At 48.8% G+C, this 13927-nt stretch overlaps 1 protein-coding gene across 1 annotated transcript in view; it reads right to left on the reverse strand.

The window, feature by feature from the left end:
- Positions 1 to 5002: 5002 nt before the first annotated feature.
- TRIM44 (tripartite motif containing 44) overlaps positions 5003 to 13927 on the reverse strand; it is a gene marked incomplete at its 3' end in the record, with an annotated part of 103931 nt that continues 95006 nt past the window's right edge. Inside the window, 1 exon segment of the mRNA XM_084236410.1 lies at positions 5003 to 5142. Within this exon segment, the coding sequence (XP_084092536.1) occupies positions 5003 to 5142 (140 nt within the window).

The following is a 13927-nucleotide window of genomic DNA, read 5'->3' on the forward strand; positions in this document are numbered from 1 at the left end:
GGTTTGGGCTGCCCCTCTCCCTGTCCTATAACAGATTGAAGGTGACAAGATCTACTTCATGGGCCTGTGATGAGAATTACACAAAAATTTTATGTAAAGCTCTTAGCATAGAGTCAGTCTATTGTCAATGGTCCATGAATGTTATATATCAGCTCTTGCTATGTAACCACTGCTTCCCCAAAACTCAATGGCTTAAAATAAGAACTATTTGTCTTATGGAGGGCCAAGCAGGCCTGAAGGAGATGAACTCTCTCTCCAAAGTGAAAGGTCCATGCAGCAGGCCAGAATGCAAAAGCCTACCTGGAAGCCCACCTGGGGGCAGTAATGCAGATACCTGCCTGGAGGACTCAGACATTGAGCCTCCCCTCTCCCCCTACCAGTCTCTTCTCAGATAAAGAACCTCTACATGCCCCACGAACCCCCCCCCCCCGCCCCCGCCCCAGCCCAACAAACTTTTTCCCCGCCGCCATAGGAGCCCAGTTTCCCACCTGACCTCTCCTCACCCTATAAAACCCTGCTTCCCCCTAGCAACGTGCTTGGCTTCACTGACCCCCACCTTGGGTGCATGAGGTCCGCCCGGGGTGCAATAAACTTTCCCTCCCTTTGAGAAATTTAGCCTGGCTCTCCTTTTCTTTACCGCGCCGAATCTTTCACAAAGGACCTGTAAGCCAGGTAAGCAGCAGAAACACACACACACACATGCACACACAGCTCACAAGTCACTGCAGGAGTTGGTCAGTGTGTATGAGGGTCGCTGAGGAGCATGTGTCAGGCTGCATGACTTGGGACAAGTTCCTTCTCTTGCTGTGCCTCAGTTTCTAAAAAGGATGGTGTTGATCAGACAATCTTGAAGATTTCTTTTAGACAGGATTTCTCTTGGATTGAGTTAACAATACCTACTGACCTTAATCAAAGGTCAGTAACAATACTTACTGTTAACAATACCTACTGGCTTAATCAAATAGAGAGTTGTTTTCTCCAAATCCAGAGTGGGGTAGGTCAAGACTGTGAGAGCATAAGAAACATACCTTCCTGGGCCTCCCTGGTGGGCTTTAGTCTCAGCAGCCTGAGTTAATCCCCACCCAGGGAGTTAATGCACATGGTGCAGCAGACCTCCCCTGTCTTGCCCTGTGCTCCCCTCAGTAATGAATTTCAGTAGATCTGCCTGTTCTGCTCCCCACTCTGTCTCTGGTGAATCCCCTCACTCCCTGCACCTCTGGTCTGCACCCCAGTTCTTGTATGCATAAATAAATCATTAAAAAAAAAAGAAACATACCTTCCTGTCCTCTGCTCAGCCCCCTCACTCTATAGGGGTCTAGAGTGCTGGCTGGTTGTCTCTGGATCCCAAGAGGGTACTGTGCCTCCAGGTCACATCTTTGTTCTAGGCAGGTAAAAGGAAAGCACAGAAAGAGGATGAAGCAGTGGCATCTGTCCCTATTTTCAAGGAAACTGAGGGCTTTCCTAGAAGCCTCCTCTAGATGATTTATGCTCATGTCTAATTAGCAGAACTGTCTCCTCAGCTGCTGAACTGGAAGGTGTAATGGGAGCTGGGTCAGCCCACGCTGGTGTTAAGCCCACCCTTGTGTTGGCTGCAAGCACCCACCACAGAATCATATGGTCCTGAGGAGCACCCTTGGGCCCTTGTACCCCCAGGGAGTTCTGGCCAGCCATGCAAAGAAGTCATCTGTGCTACATTTCCCATGCCACGCCACGGGACTATAAACTCCACAAAAACTCACACATCAAACCCACTTGGCTCTTCAGGACCTAGTTCAAGGCCTGACACACAACAACTGCAGGACAAACATTTATGAATGAACAAATTACCCATCAACACGTATGGATTTCAATGGACTGGGGCACTCAGGGAATGAGGGATCTGGATAATTGGATTTCCTGGCAGCCTGAGGGGCAAGCGGAAAAGCTTATGATTTCAAATTAATTCCAGCAACACGGAGTGCCTTCCACACCCAAGGCTCCAAGGTAAAAAGAAAAAAAGCACGTATTATATATGTGGGCCGCCAGGGTGTCGGCAGGAAAGATGATACAGTCGGGGTAACTGAGGGGGGCTTATATTTAAACTATTGCCTGAAGTTAATAACAACCATCTCCTTCAGATGGGGCATTTGCTCTTGTTTTTGCCACAGACCCCACCATTCCCAACACTGAGCCTGAGAATCAGTTGCCATTCTTGTCTGCTGTACCATTGGTTCCCTTTTAAACTCAGTCCACTCCCCTTATTTATAATGCCTGTGTGGCTCAGAAGGTGTTTGGATTGTGTCTTCAAGTGCCTACCTATCTCTTTGTTGGTACAAAATCATCTGTTGGGGTGGGAGAAGCAAATGTGGGTTCTTCTATTTATATGTACGATCTCATCCACTTTTAATGTTTATTTTCATGCTTTATAATTTGCTTAATTTATTAATACAGTAGTCATGGCCTTATTTTAGAAACAAATTACATGTACACACCAGGGATATTTGCTCAGGACACTTTTTCTGACAGCATTCTGAGATAGAAGTTTAAAGGTCACCGCTCTTAATCACTTACTTACATCTGTCTAGAAGGTGTTGTGAATATCCCTTGGATTTTCTAGGCCTAGATTTTTTTTTCATCTGAAAATGGAGATATTGATATTGTTTACCTCTTTTTTTAAGATTTATTTTATTTATGCATGCATGCATACAAGAACTGGAGTGTAGAAGACAGGTTTGGGGGTGGAGGGAGAGAGGATTCACCAGAGACAGAGTGGGGAGCAGAAAAGGCAGATCTACTGCTGAGGGGAGCAGCGAGCAAGGCAGACATATCTGCTGTGCCATCCGTGGGTTAGCTCCCTGCCCGGGGATCGAACTCGTACCGCCGTGGCTGGTGATAGGTTCAGAGCGCTTTAACCCCTGTGCCACCAGGGAGGCCCTTGATATTGTCTACCTTGAAAAGTCATGTCAACATTCCAAACACCTGGCAAACAGTGCCAAACTGGGCAGTAACACCAGAAAGACACCACGGGGGAAGTCACAGGAACAGCCAGTGAGGTGGTTGCTTATGTTCATGTTGACCTGGAAGGTTCCCTGTTGGGTTTGAGCCATAAAGTCTCAACTACGGGCTGACCTGGTCAGCCCCCTGCACAGCAACTAGGATTGATTTTCAGGTTCATTAGTGCTGCTGATGTGCTCCCGGGAAGGCAACAGCTCTGCCCTCATTAAAGATAAGCAGCTGCCCCATTTCTGTTCACCTTCTCTCACCTCCAGCCTCTCCTGGTGTCCCAGGGAGAACTCACCCTATCGATTCAACCCCACGGTCGCCCTTGTCCTTGAATTCATCCTGGCTTAGAGTCAGGATTTAGCAGAAGACAGCCACACAGGCGTGGGGTCCGCGGAGCGCTCCCCTTGGCGTGGTCCTGACCAAGTGCCCTCCTGCCTGACAAGAAGTGATGACCCTGGGGGAGGAGCCTCATAGCTTCTCCCCCGCAGCTTGGGCTGGGGTGGGCTCGGAAGGCCAGGCAGACCCTGATTTGATCGAGTGTCTGGCAGAGGCTGCTCCAAGTAATCACTTCTCTGCTAGTTACAGAGGCTGATGGGGTGAGATCCCTCTGGCAGGAAGAGGTAGAGTCAGCCAGGACTACGGCCTGCTAAGGAGCGGTGCAGGGACACCAAATGTCCTGGTTTGCCTGCGACTGAGAGGTTTCCAAGCTGTAACACCTCCAGTGCTAAAAATGGAACCATGAGGGCCTCTCTGGTGGCACAAGGGGTTAAGTCTCAGCACCATGAAGCTATCTGCAGCCACTGCAGCATGAGTTCAATCACCAGCCAAGGAGCTATCCACATGGCACGGCAGACCTCTCCTGACTCACCCACTGCTCCCCTCAGCAGTGCATTTCAGTAGATCTGCCTGTTCTGCTCCCCACTCTGTCTCTGGCGAATCCTCTCACTGCCCCTTACACCTCTAGCCTACATCCCAGCTCTTATATGCATAGATAAAATCAATCTTTAAAAAAATAATAAAAAAAAGGAACCACTGAGGGCAAGCCAGGGCGGTCAGACAGAGCTCAACTCCCAGCCATCCTTCTCCAAACCGCAGCTAGCCAGGCGGCAGGCGGTAGGTGAGACGGGCCACGTCACTGTGCCCGTGAACACTTGGAGGAGAAGGAGGCACCAATATAGGGTGTCTCTGCGTTGCTTCTCCCTCTGTTTTGGCCGCAGGGCTGGAGAGGGCAGGGAGGGAGGTTCCATATGCCCCGTTTGCAAGAAGAGAGGGCAGTGGGCGGGGCTCCTAGAGCTCCTGTTTATGGTGCATCTTGTTGTTTATGACTTCAGCAAACCTTTGTGAAGTAGGTTTTCCTAGATGAGGGAACATCTATGAGACACAGGTGGTTCGGGAAACCCCGCCACGCCTGTGACGGGGGGCCCACTGTAACAAAATACCAGGCCGGGGGCGTCGGCACGGGCACCCGTTTGCTCACAGTCGGCAGCTGGAAGGCAGAGGCCAGGGCCAGCCTGGCTGGGCACCGCTTTCAGGTGGCAGATTTTCTGTTCTAGCATCACATGGCAGGGACGAGGGGACTCTGAGGCTCTCTTCACTAGGAGCACTATCCCATTCATGGTCAGCCCCACCCTCATGATGTAATGGGGGTTAGGATTTCAACGTAGGAAACCCTGGGGGGGGTGTAGTGGCAAACCAGGCAGACCGCAAGCACATAGGTTCACTGTTAATGTGGGAGGATGGACAAGGAATCTTGGGGCCCTCGGTAGCTGTGACAGGCCTTCAAATGCTGAAGCAGGGGAACAGATATAGGTACAGCAGCAGGTAGGCAGGCAGGCGGGGTGGGGGGGTGCTGGCAGGTAGGGGGCAGGGGCGCTGGGAGGCTGGCAACAATGGAGCCTCCCAGCCCCCATGATTTCTGCACTCTCTCACCTCTTTCTGGCTTTCTCTCTCCATCTCTCTCTCTCTTCACCCGGGCATCCTCACTTACAGGTCTGCAATCATAGGCATGCATGGCCGGTGCTCACACCTCTTGGTCCCGGATGTCCGTGGGTGCCCCGTGCTCACACTCCCAAGCACTTTTTGCACCGACACGATTCACGTGCGGGCAATGAAACGTGGGTGGCCAGCAAGGCCACAGGTGGCAGTCATAGACGCTCAAGGCTGGAGGCAAAAAGAGGCCGAGTCACTCCATTTTCCCTACAGGGGGACACAAACATTCAGACCACAGCAGTCTCTGCTTGAAAGTGGCAGAGTCTGCGCTTGACCTCTGGTCGGCCTGCTTCCATGCCTGTGCTTTTAATCATGAAGCCACACTGTCACTCCAGGAAGACGTTCTTAAAACATCAACTCATTTCAAATTATGATGATTGTAACTCAGGAGCCAGCAGGGATGGGGAGTCGGCAGGGTGGGGGGAAGCTTTGTTCACTCTTTTGTGCCTTTTGAGGATTCTCGAATTTACATTATTGCTTGGCTGGCGGCATGGCAGGGAGAGGGCACCAAACATCAGTGTCTCATATTTGCTGCTTATTAATACATAGTGGGGAGAGAAGGACCAAGCTGTTAAGTGCCACCATGTGTTGGTGGCATCTATGGTGTAGGGGCAGGACATGGGCACAGTGCAGTTTTTCTGTGATCCCATGTAGACCTGGTAAAGGAGGAGTCAGAGTCCTCAGTGGTTTTTTACAGGTCTTTTATTGGGATTATAGGTACACAGCAGGCAGGGGTGCTGGGGGGCCGGGAGGCTGGCAGGCCTCCCAGCCCCCAGCAAGTTTCACTCTATCTGGGCTCTCCGGTGTTCTCTGCTTCTCTCTCGGCTTCTGTTTGTTCTCGGCTTCTTGGCTTCTTCTGGCGTCCCCGTGACGCCAACCTTAAAAGCCCAGTCTTAGCCCAGGTGAATCCCATCTACCTATGCCCACACCCTACTCCAGGTGCCCGCCATCAGGCATGCATTCAGGACCGCAAGGATCCATCATCTGTCCTGATGGCAGGAGGGCAGAAAAGCCTGACATTTTTCCTAACCCTACATGTGGGTTTCAAATTAACCATCAGAAACCTCTCTAGGCCCGAGGTGAGCTTTGGAGGATAGAAAGAATTTTCTTGGTGGATCAGGGCATTCTGAGCAGAGGAATTGGCCTGAAAAAAGAGTGGGGAGCAGGAAGATGATGTATGGCTGGGATGGGCACCACTGGTTTGGCCAGTGTAGGAGGGTCTTGCTCTAGCTTTTCTCTCTAGACAAGTGAGCGAGCGAGCAAACAAGAGTTGGTGGATGAAGGGTGGCCTGCTGGAGGCAGAGAGGTGGATCTGGGGTCACTAAACCTCTAAATGAGTGGAGGGGAGAAAATGAAGAGAGATTCTAGAGAACCAGAGATGCTTGGAGTAGTGGGTCAAGATCATAGTGCTGTCTGTAACGTTCTTCCAAACCCTTATTTCGTGACTAGCATCTGAGTTTTAGCAGTGAACCTAATTAGTATATGCAGATTGATTTCTAATGATGTACACCTGAAACCTATATAATGCTCTCACACAATGTTACTTTAATGGAAAGTTATATTTAAAAAGTCTGTAACATTTCTCCCCCAATCATCCAAGGTGTAACAATATTCCTCTCCACTTAGTCCTCATAGGCACCCCACTTTTTATGGGAAAGTTAGGAGTCCTTCCTGTTACCTCCTTGTGCCATCTGGAGGGTTTTTGTAGGTGAGGCCATAGTAGTTGTGAACTTGGGGAGGGCCAGGCTACCTGGGAACACATCTCGGCTCTAGCCCTTGCTATCTGTGTGAATGTGGGCAGGCGAGACTTTCAGGCTTGTTTCTACATCTGGAGAAATAACAGCCCCTCATTCTTTGGGTTGTTAGGATTGTTGAAAAATAATCCAGTTTCCTGGGTCTGGCACGGGAGGCCTATTGACGATAGGGAGGACCTGTGCATCCTGGAGGATGGGAGCTGGCCTCTGCCTGCCATCTCACCAAAGAGCAGAAGGCTGAAGAGGCCTGAGTGGAGGAGAGGAAGGTGGGCTCAGTGAAGAGCAGGCATCTGCCGGTTACAGAGATTACAGTATTACTGCATTCTGCACGGCAGCAAGACATAAATAGATACCAATAAGTAAAATTAGGTTAACTGCTGAAAAAAGTACAGTTCATAATAGGGTTGCATTTAGAAATGTTTGCCCATCTGAGAGTCCTTAACTGCCACGGACTTTATTGCAGCGTTAGCTAAATGGCAAATGGCCAGCAGCAGTACTTGTGCGATCCCACGCAACTCTCTTCACCTTTCTGAGCCTCAATTTCCTCGACTATAAAATGAGACTAATGATATCTTTCTTGCAAAAAGGGACCAGATGCGGTCATGTGTGTGAAAGGACTTTGAGAACCAGGAAGCACAACTCTTTCCTAAGGTGCTTCATCATTATTATAATTAATAATCACCCACAATAAAAATACATTCAAGGAAAACATAGGCTTGAGCTGATTGTTTCAAACACTTCTCTTAAAAACGACCCAGAAATTCTAAACCCATGCTTTGCTTTACACTGGCATCTGTAAGTTGGAGATATTTAATTGTCTTTTTTAGAGAGTGTTGTTTTGGTGAACATTACCTTCAGACCTCATGGCATCTTCTTTAGGGACTGAACAGCAAGTGAATTGTTTCAGACAGAAATATGGATGGTCCAAGCGCCTGGATGAATGTAGCTCCCTTTAGGAATGTATTTTCTGGATAAACATGAAAACAGAACTAAACCAAGCATTTTGTTGTGTGCATAAAGAAAATGGATACCCCAAAGGCTGAACTGTTTATAATATTACTACCGACACGGATACACTATTTATACCCACAAGTTCTGCTACCTCTAACCACGGTGTTAGCTCCTCACTGAAGTTCACTGACATAGCAGGAATGATGGAGCCAGACCTCCTGGGTTAAAAGCAACTAATGTCAGACCCCTGCTGGCCGCGTCTGGCACTGCAGGGGCAAGTCACCCAGTTCCTATTAATGGGGAAATTGGCTCCAGGGGTGACAGAGCTCAGAGGCTGAAGTTTCAGACTTGCCTCACTACATCTAGGTGTCAATAGTCATCAAAAGGTGTGTTGAAATGGGGGCAAGAAGAAAGACTGAGCTCAGTGGAGAACATGACTCTCCAGGGACAACGGGACGATAATCTCCCTTAGGGCAGTTTGGGGCTTGCTAGGCCGTCCCACATGCTCACTCTGTTGCTACTACAATGTTGTAAAGCATCTGTTTTTCAATCTGCTTTCAGGATTGGTGCTGGCTGCAGACTCTAGGAGGGGAGAGGTTTTCTCCCCAGCTTTTTAATTCTGCCTCACAAAAGCAAGGAGGAGGGACTCTGAAATCTCAAGGTCAAAATGGAGTACTGGAGGACACACATCTTGGGACCACTCTCATAGGAAGTGGATTTTTGCAGTTGTAAGAAGTCCCCAGAATGTCTTTTACCTTCTTGTGGTGTGTGCTCTCTCCTCTTTCAATAAATTGAAATAAATGAATTAAATAAATCATAGATTCCCCGCCCCATAGGAAACTGGGGTCCAGGAAAAAGGAAGATACAGGGGGTATGGGGTAGAGATGACCCAAACAAAACAAGAACCTCAGACTAAGAGAGCATAGCTCTTGCTTTGGAGAATCCTGGAGGATCTTGGTTGCTACTCCTGGATGGTAGAAATCAGAGACAGCAGAGTGAGGAGTTCATTCTGGAGGAGCAGAGGGTGGAGGGTGGTCAAGTGGCCGAGGGGATAGGCACCACTGCCAACCCCGTGTTTTTGGCTTCGGTGATTCGGGAAACCCCAGTGACGAGGCCAAGGGGTTAGGGCTGGGGAGCCCCGAAGGATGAAAACAGTCATTCCACTTTCTCTACTTGAACGTGAACTTGAAGATAAACTTTTCTTCTTCCTCTTATGGTAGAAAGCTTGGAGGAAGGTTTCCAGTGACCAGAAGTCAGGATCTTCTCTCATTGGGCCCACCCCAAAGGTGCCATGACCTGAAAGTCACAGGCAGAAGGGTTGTGCCAGGAAGAGGCTATCCCTTAGCCAACATCCTTGACTCTTTCCCCTGCAGGTTTTGTGCCCCTTCAGTTTGGCTCCCGGGATGCAAATCCACTCTTCCCAGTAAAACAAAATCACCATCTCATTAGCATCCCAGAGAATGTTCCATGATTGCAGGAAGGAAAGTTGTGATTGCCAATCTAGACACAGAGGCTACGGTGATTTTCAAAAGCTTTGTCAGCTGTGCTGAGTGGGCAGTGAGAAACCCCTGATTTTCTGTAGGGTGTTCTTCCAGGGACAGATGCTGGTCCCTGTGGATGGATACTGAGATCATGACCACATTTTTGCCATTAAAAACAATGTTTTATAAACGTTCATATACAAACAGCTTTGTATATGTGATCTATTTTCTTTCAGATAGAGATTTCTAGCAATGGCTATCATCAAATTTTCTTTCAAAAATCCTAGTTTTGTACTTTGATCCATTGATAATAATCATGCTGATATTGATGATAACTTTCATTTTTAAAACAAAATTTTAGGGCCTCCCCGGTGGCGCAGCGGTTGAGCGCTGGGTTGCGAAGATGCCCGCAGCCTCTGCAGCACCGGTTCGATCCCCGGCCACCAGGTGAGGGTCCCACATGGCGTGCAGATCTCTCCTGCCGCCCGCTGCTCCCCTCAGCAGTGTGCTTCGGCCCTTCTGCCTGCTCTGCTCCCCGCTCTGGCTCTGATGAATTCTCTCACCCTCCCGTGTCTCTGACTGTACCCAGTGCTTATATAAATAAATAAATAAATCTTTAAAAAATAAAATAAAATTTTATTGATTTACCAAACTATATAGCTTGGTGGCACCTCTTCACCTCTTATGTTGTATTAGCCTCATCTCAGATGCCACCAAAGCTCTAGTGCCCTCTCCATTGTCAGATTGACCTCTGCTACCCTTCCCTCCAGCTCCTTCTCTTCCCCCTCCGATGACCCCTATATTTTTCAGAGTCTGAGTTATTTGTGTCGTGATCTGTAAGTTTGCTTGCTTTGATTATTTATATATTCCACGTTAGATGACTATATTTCACTTTTTGACTTATTTCTCTTAGCATAATCACCTCGTTTCATTCATACAATTGCAAAAGTCGACATTTCATCTTTTTTTTAAGATTTATTTATTTATGCATAAAAGAACTGGGGTACAGGCCAGAGATGGGGTGTGAGAGGATTCACCAGAGGCAGAGCAGGCAGACTGACCAAAGTGCACTGCTGAGGGGAGCAGCGGGCAAGACGGGAGAGGTCTGCTGTGCCATGTGGGTTGCTCCCTGGCCGAGGATCGAACTCGTGCTGCAGTGGCTACAGATAGCTTCATAGGCTGCGTCTTAAGCCCTTGCACCACCAGGGAGGCCCCAACATTTCATCAATTTTAATAGCCAAGTAGTATTCCTTTAAGTAAGTTGCACCATTATTTCTTTATCCAGTCCTCCATCGATGGTCACTTAGGCTGTCTCCATGCTTTAGCTGTTGTGAACGTAACTTTTATTACTATGCATCAGGAACTGTATTAAGCACTTTCCTTGTATTATCTCATTTGATCAACTCATCAACTCAGTGTAGTAGGTTCTATTATTATTCCCAGTTTAGGATATAAGGAGATGGCATCACAGGGGTGCCTGTGAACGACTCGTTTAAAGTGACCTAGTGAGAGCCAGATCAGGCCTTCTTGTCCATCATTTCACTTAAAAGAGCCCACCTCCATTTCAGGAAGAGCTTGGGTTGAACACCTGCTGAAGCTGCCCCCCATGAGAAGGGGAGCCAACTGGGCACTTGCTTGTTGGAAATACCACCTCTTGAGTCCTCATTAACAGAGTTTTGAATTTGGTGTTGACACAGGTCACAAAAGGATTTCACTCCAGCAGTGCCTAATGAACCTCTTTTTTAAATGCATAATTCAACCAATTCTGTTGTTCTATTTAATCTTTGCAAGTAACCAGTTGAAGTGATTTTTCCTCAAATTAAGTTAATGGCTGTCTGAGTGTCCCATCAGGTCAGGCTGAGCGAACATGAAACAGAAGGGTGGGTGGAGCTAATTCAAGGCCACAGGTGTGCAATCCCCAAAACAGAGTGACTCGTTTGGTGCGAAACCTCTTCAGGACTGGGGGCCACCCTGGAGTAGATTTACCCAGGCGCGTCTGTCTCTTGAGCAAATTTGGATGCTTTGGCCCTGGGAGAGGAAAGGTCAGAGGCAGCTCAGGAAAGAACAGCTGTTTCAGCAAGTGGGGATATTTATTCCTCATGGTCGCTAAATGCTCTCGTTACATTCCAGTGGATGTCATCATCTCCTAAGAAAATTCCGCCCGGAGTTTCTTCTTTACTTGGAGGGGCATGAACTCTTATGTGAGACAGCCCAAGACCGGGGCGGGGGCGGGGCGAGCCAGGTGTCCCGCACACTTTCTATACAAGGAACAGGGTCATCCCCAAATCACCAGCCTGAGGACAGAGACAGACAGACAGATGGACAGACAGACAGACACACACACACACACACACAGAATGAACAGCCCATCCAGGACAGAGCTGGTGTGTGTGCAAAAACGTCACTGAAATTTCAATGAAGTGGAAATGTATCCTTTCAAAAACTTTCGGGGAGATAATTGTGTGGAATTAGAAGAAATACCTTTTTTTTTTTTAAAGATTTATTTATTTATTTATACAAGCACTGGGTACAGTCAGAAGCGCGGGAGGGTGAGAGAATTCACCAGAGCAAGAGCAGGGAGCAGAACAGGCAGACTGATGAAGTACATTGCTGAGGGGAACACGGGTGGCAGGAGAGGTCTGCGCGCCATGTGGGACCCTCGCGGGCAGCCAGGGATCGAACTGGCGCTGCAGATGCTGCGGGCAGTTTTGCAACCCAGCGCTCAACCGCTGCGCCACCAGGGGAGGCCCTAGAAGAAATACTTTGAGAGCAATTTGGAAGCAGGTGACCTGAGATGCCCAAAGAGGTAACTGGAATCACTCCAGGAAATTGTCCCAACGGGGGTCAAGTTTTTGTTTCTGAGTGTGGTATGCAGGCGAGGGTGCTTTATATATTGGCTCAATATATAAAGAGTAGTGGTCGGGAGGGGGCATTGTGATTCTTTCCCATGCCACATTTTTATCTATGAGTGCCACTCACTGTCACTGGCACCTCCCACCCCTGACTGCTGATCACCCTGGGAGTGTGTCTGCAAGTTCAAGGCTCAAGTGCCAGGGAAGGCGTTTGAGGATGGTCTGGGCCAACCCTGCAGAGGCCAGGCACAGGCTCCCATTTCTGCTGTGGAGCTCAATGCGGCCTGCACTTATCACAACAGTAACCCCAGAAAGGAGCCCGGAAAAGACATATAGAGGGAGAGGAGAGGAGAGGGGAGCAGCAGGGAGGAGAGAGAAGGGAAGGAGAAGGGAAAAGATGGCAAGGGAGAAAGGGGAAGTGTGGGGGTGGAGATAAATCAGGCAAAAGAGGTAAAATATGGTGAGGGGAGGAAAATGCAGGTGACTCTCAGACACCATGGACAGGTGTTGATTTCAAAGGCTGTACACCGGGAATGTACATGCTGTTATAATGCATTATTACTTCAAAAAAAAGATGTCCTATCTGGAGTAACTCTGGATCCAAATGCTATCAAGATTGTCAGCAAATCCACAAACATATATATTTTTTAAGATTTATTCATTTATGCACACAAGAGCTGGGGCACAGGCCAGAGGTGCGGGGGGTGAGAGGACCCACCAGAGACAGAGCGGGGAACAGAACAGGCAGATTGACCAAAATACACTGCTGAGGGGAGCTGCGGGCGAGACAAGAGAGGTCTACTGTGCCTTGTGGGCACCTCCCCAGCCTGCCGGGGGATCGAACTCGTGCTGCAGAGGCTGCAGATCACTTCACAGTGCGGTGCTTAACCCCTTGTGCCACCAGGGAGGCCCTGCAAATATTTCTTTAATGTCTCTTGTTGCCAGGTGATTTCGTCAGCACTGGTAACATGGTTGTGAACAGTCGGTGCTGTCTTCAAGGACTTACGGACAGTGACTGCACCAACAAATACGGACACACCATCTGAGGAACTTACAACTGATATGAGGCGTAGTGTGGTACTGGGCCAGTGTGGTGGAGATGCTATGAGGCAGTGGGGAGGGCTAGGGGCTGGGCAGAGAAGCCAAGGGGAACAACAGAGGGGCGGGTTTCCCCCCCACAGTCCTGACAGGACTGCCTTTGACAAGTGGCGGCAGTCAGGGTAAAGGGTAATCATAAGCATCACTGAATTACGGCTTCCTATATACCTAGCCCTGTGATCCCAGCCACTGGCTGTTTTTGTTTTTGTTTTTTAATTTTTATTTATTCTTGCAGAGGTGCAGGGGGCTGGGGAGAGTAGGAAATGTTTCACCAGAGACAGAGTAGAGAACCGAACAGGCAGACTGACTGAAACACACTGCCGAGGGGAGCAGTGGGGAGACAGGAGAGGTCTGCCGCACCATATGGGTTTAGCTCTCTGGCCGGGGATCGAACACAGGCAGTGAGGTAATAGCACTGAGACTTAACCCCCAGGCCACCCGGGAGGCACCAGCCCCTGGTTTAATTCCTCAGTGCTAGCTCAGAGCAGAGCTAGCCCTGAGCCACGTGTGTCTGCTTCTAAAACCCAGGAGCAAGCTCTTTCCCACTCCAGAGACTGAAGACCACACATTGCTATTTTTCCTGGAGATGCAAAACTGGGGTTAAGTGGTTCATCACATTAACAGCTTCTCCTTACCAATTTGGGCTACATTTTACTTTTCACCTCATTCCATTACTCTTAGGTCTCACAACCCCCCTCCCCACCTCCATGAACACACACAGTCAATGACATCGTGTGATCTGATGCCACTTGTGTTTATACATCAGAAGGGAGAAAAGTGTGTATTTTACGAGTGGAGGCTTTGCTTTTCCACCCTTTCC

The sequence above is a fragment of the Talpa europaea genome (genome assembly GCF_964194135.1).
Source record: "Talpa europaea genome assembly, chromosome: 1".
NCBI classification, from domain to species: domain Eukaryota; kingdom Metazoa; phylum Chordata; class Mammalia; order Eulipotyphla; family Talpidae; genus Talpa; species Talpa europaea.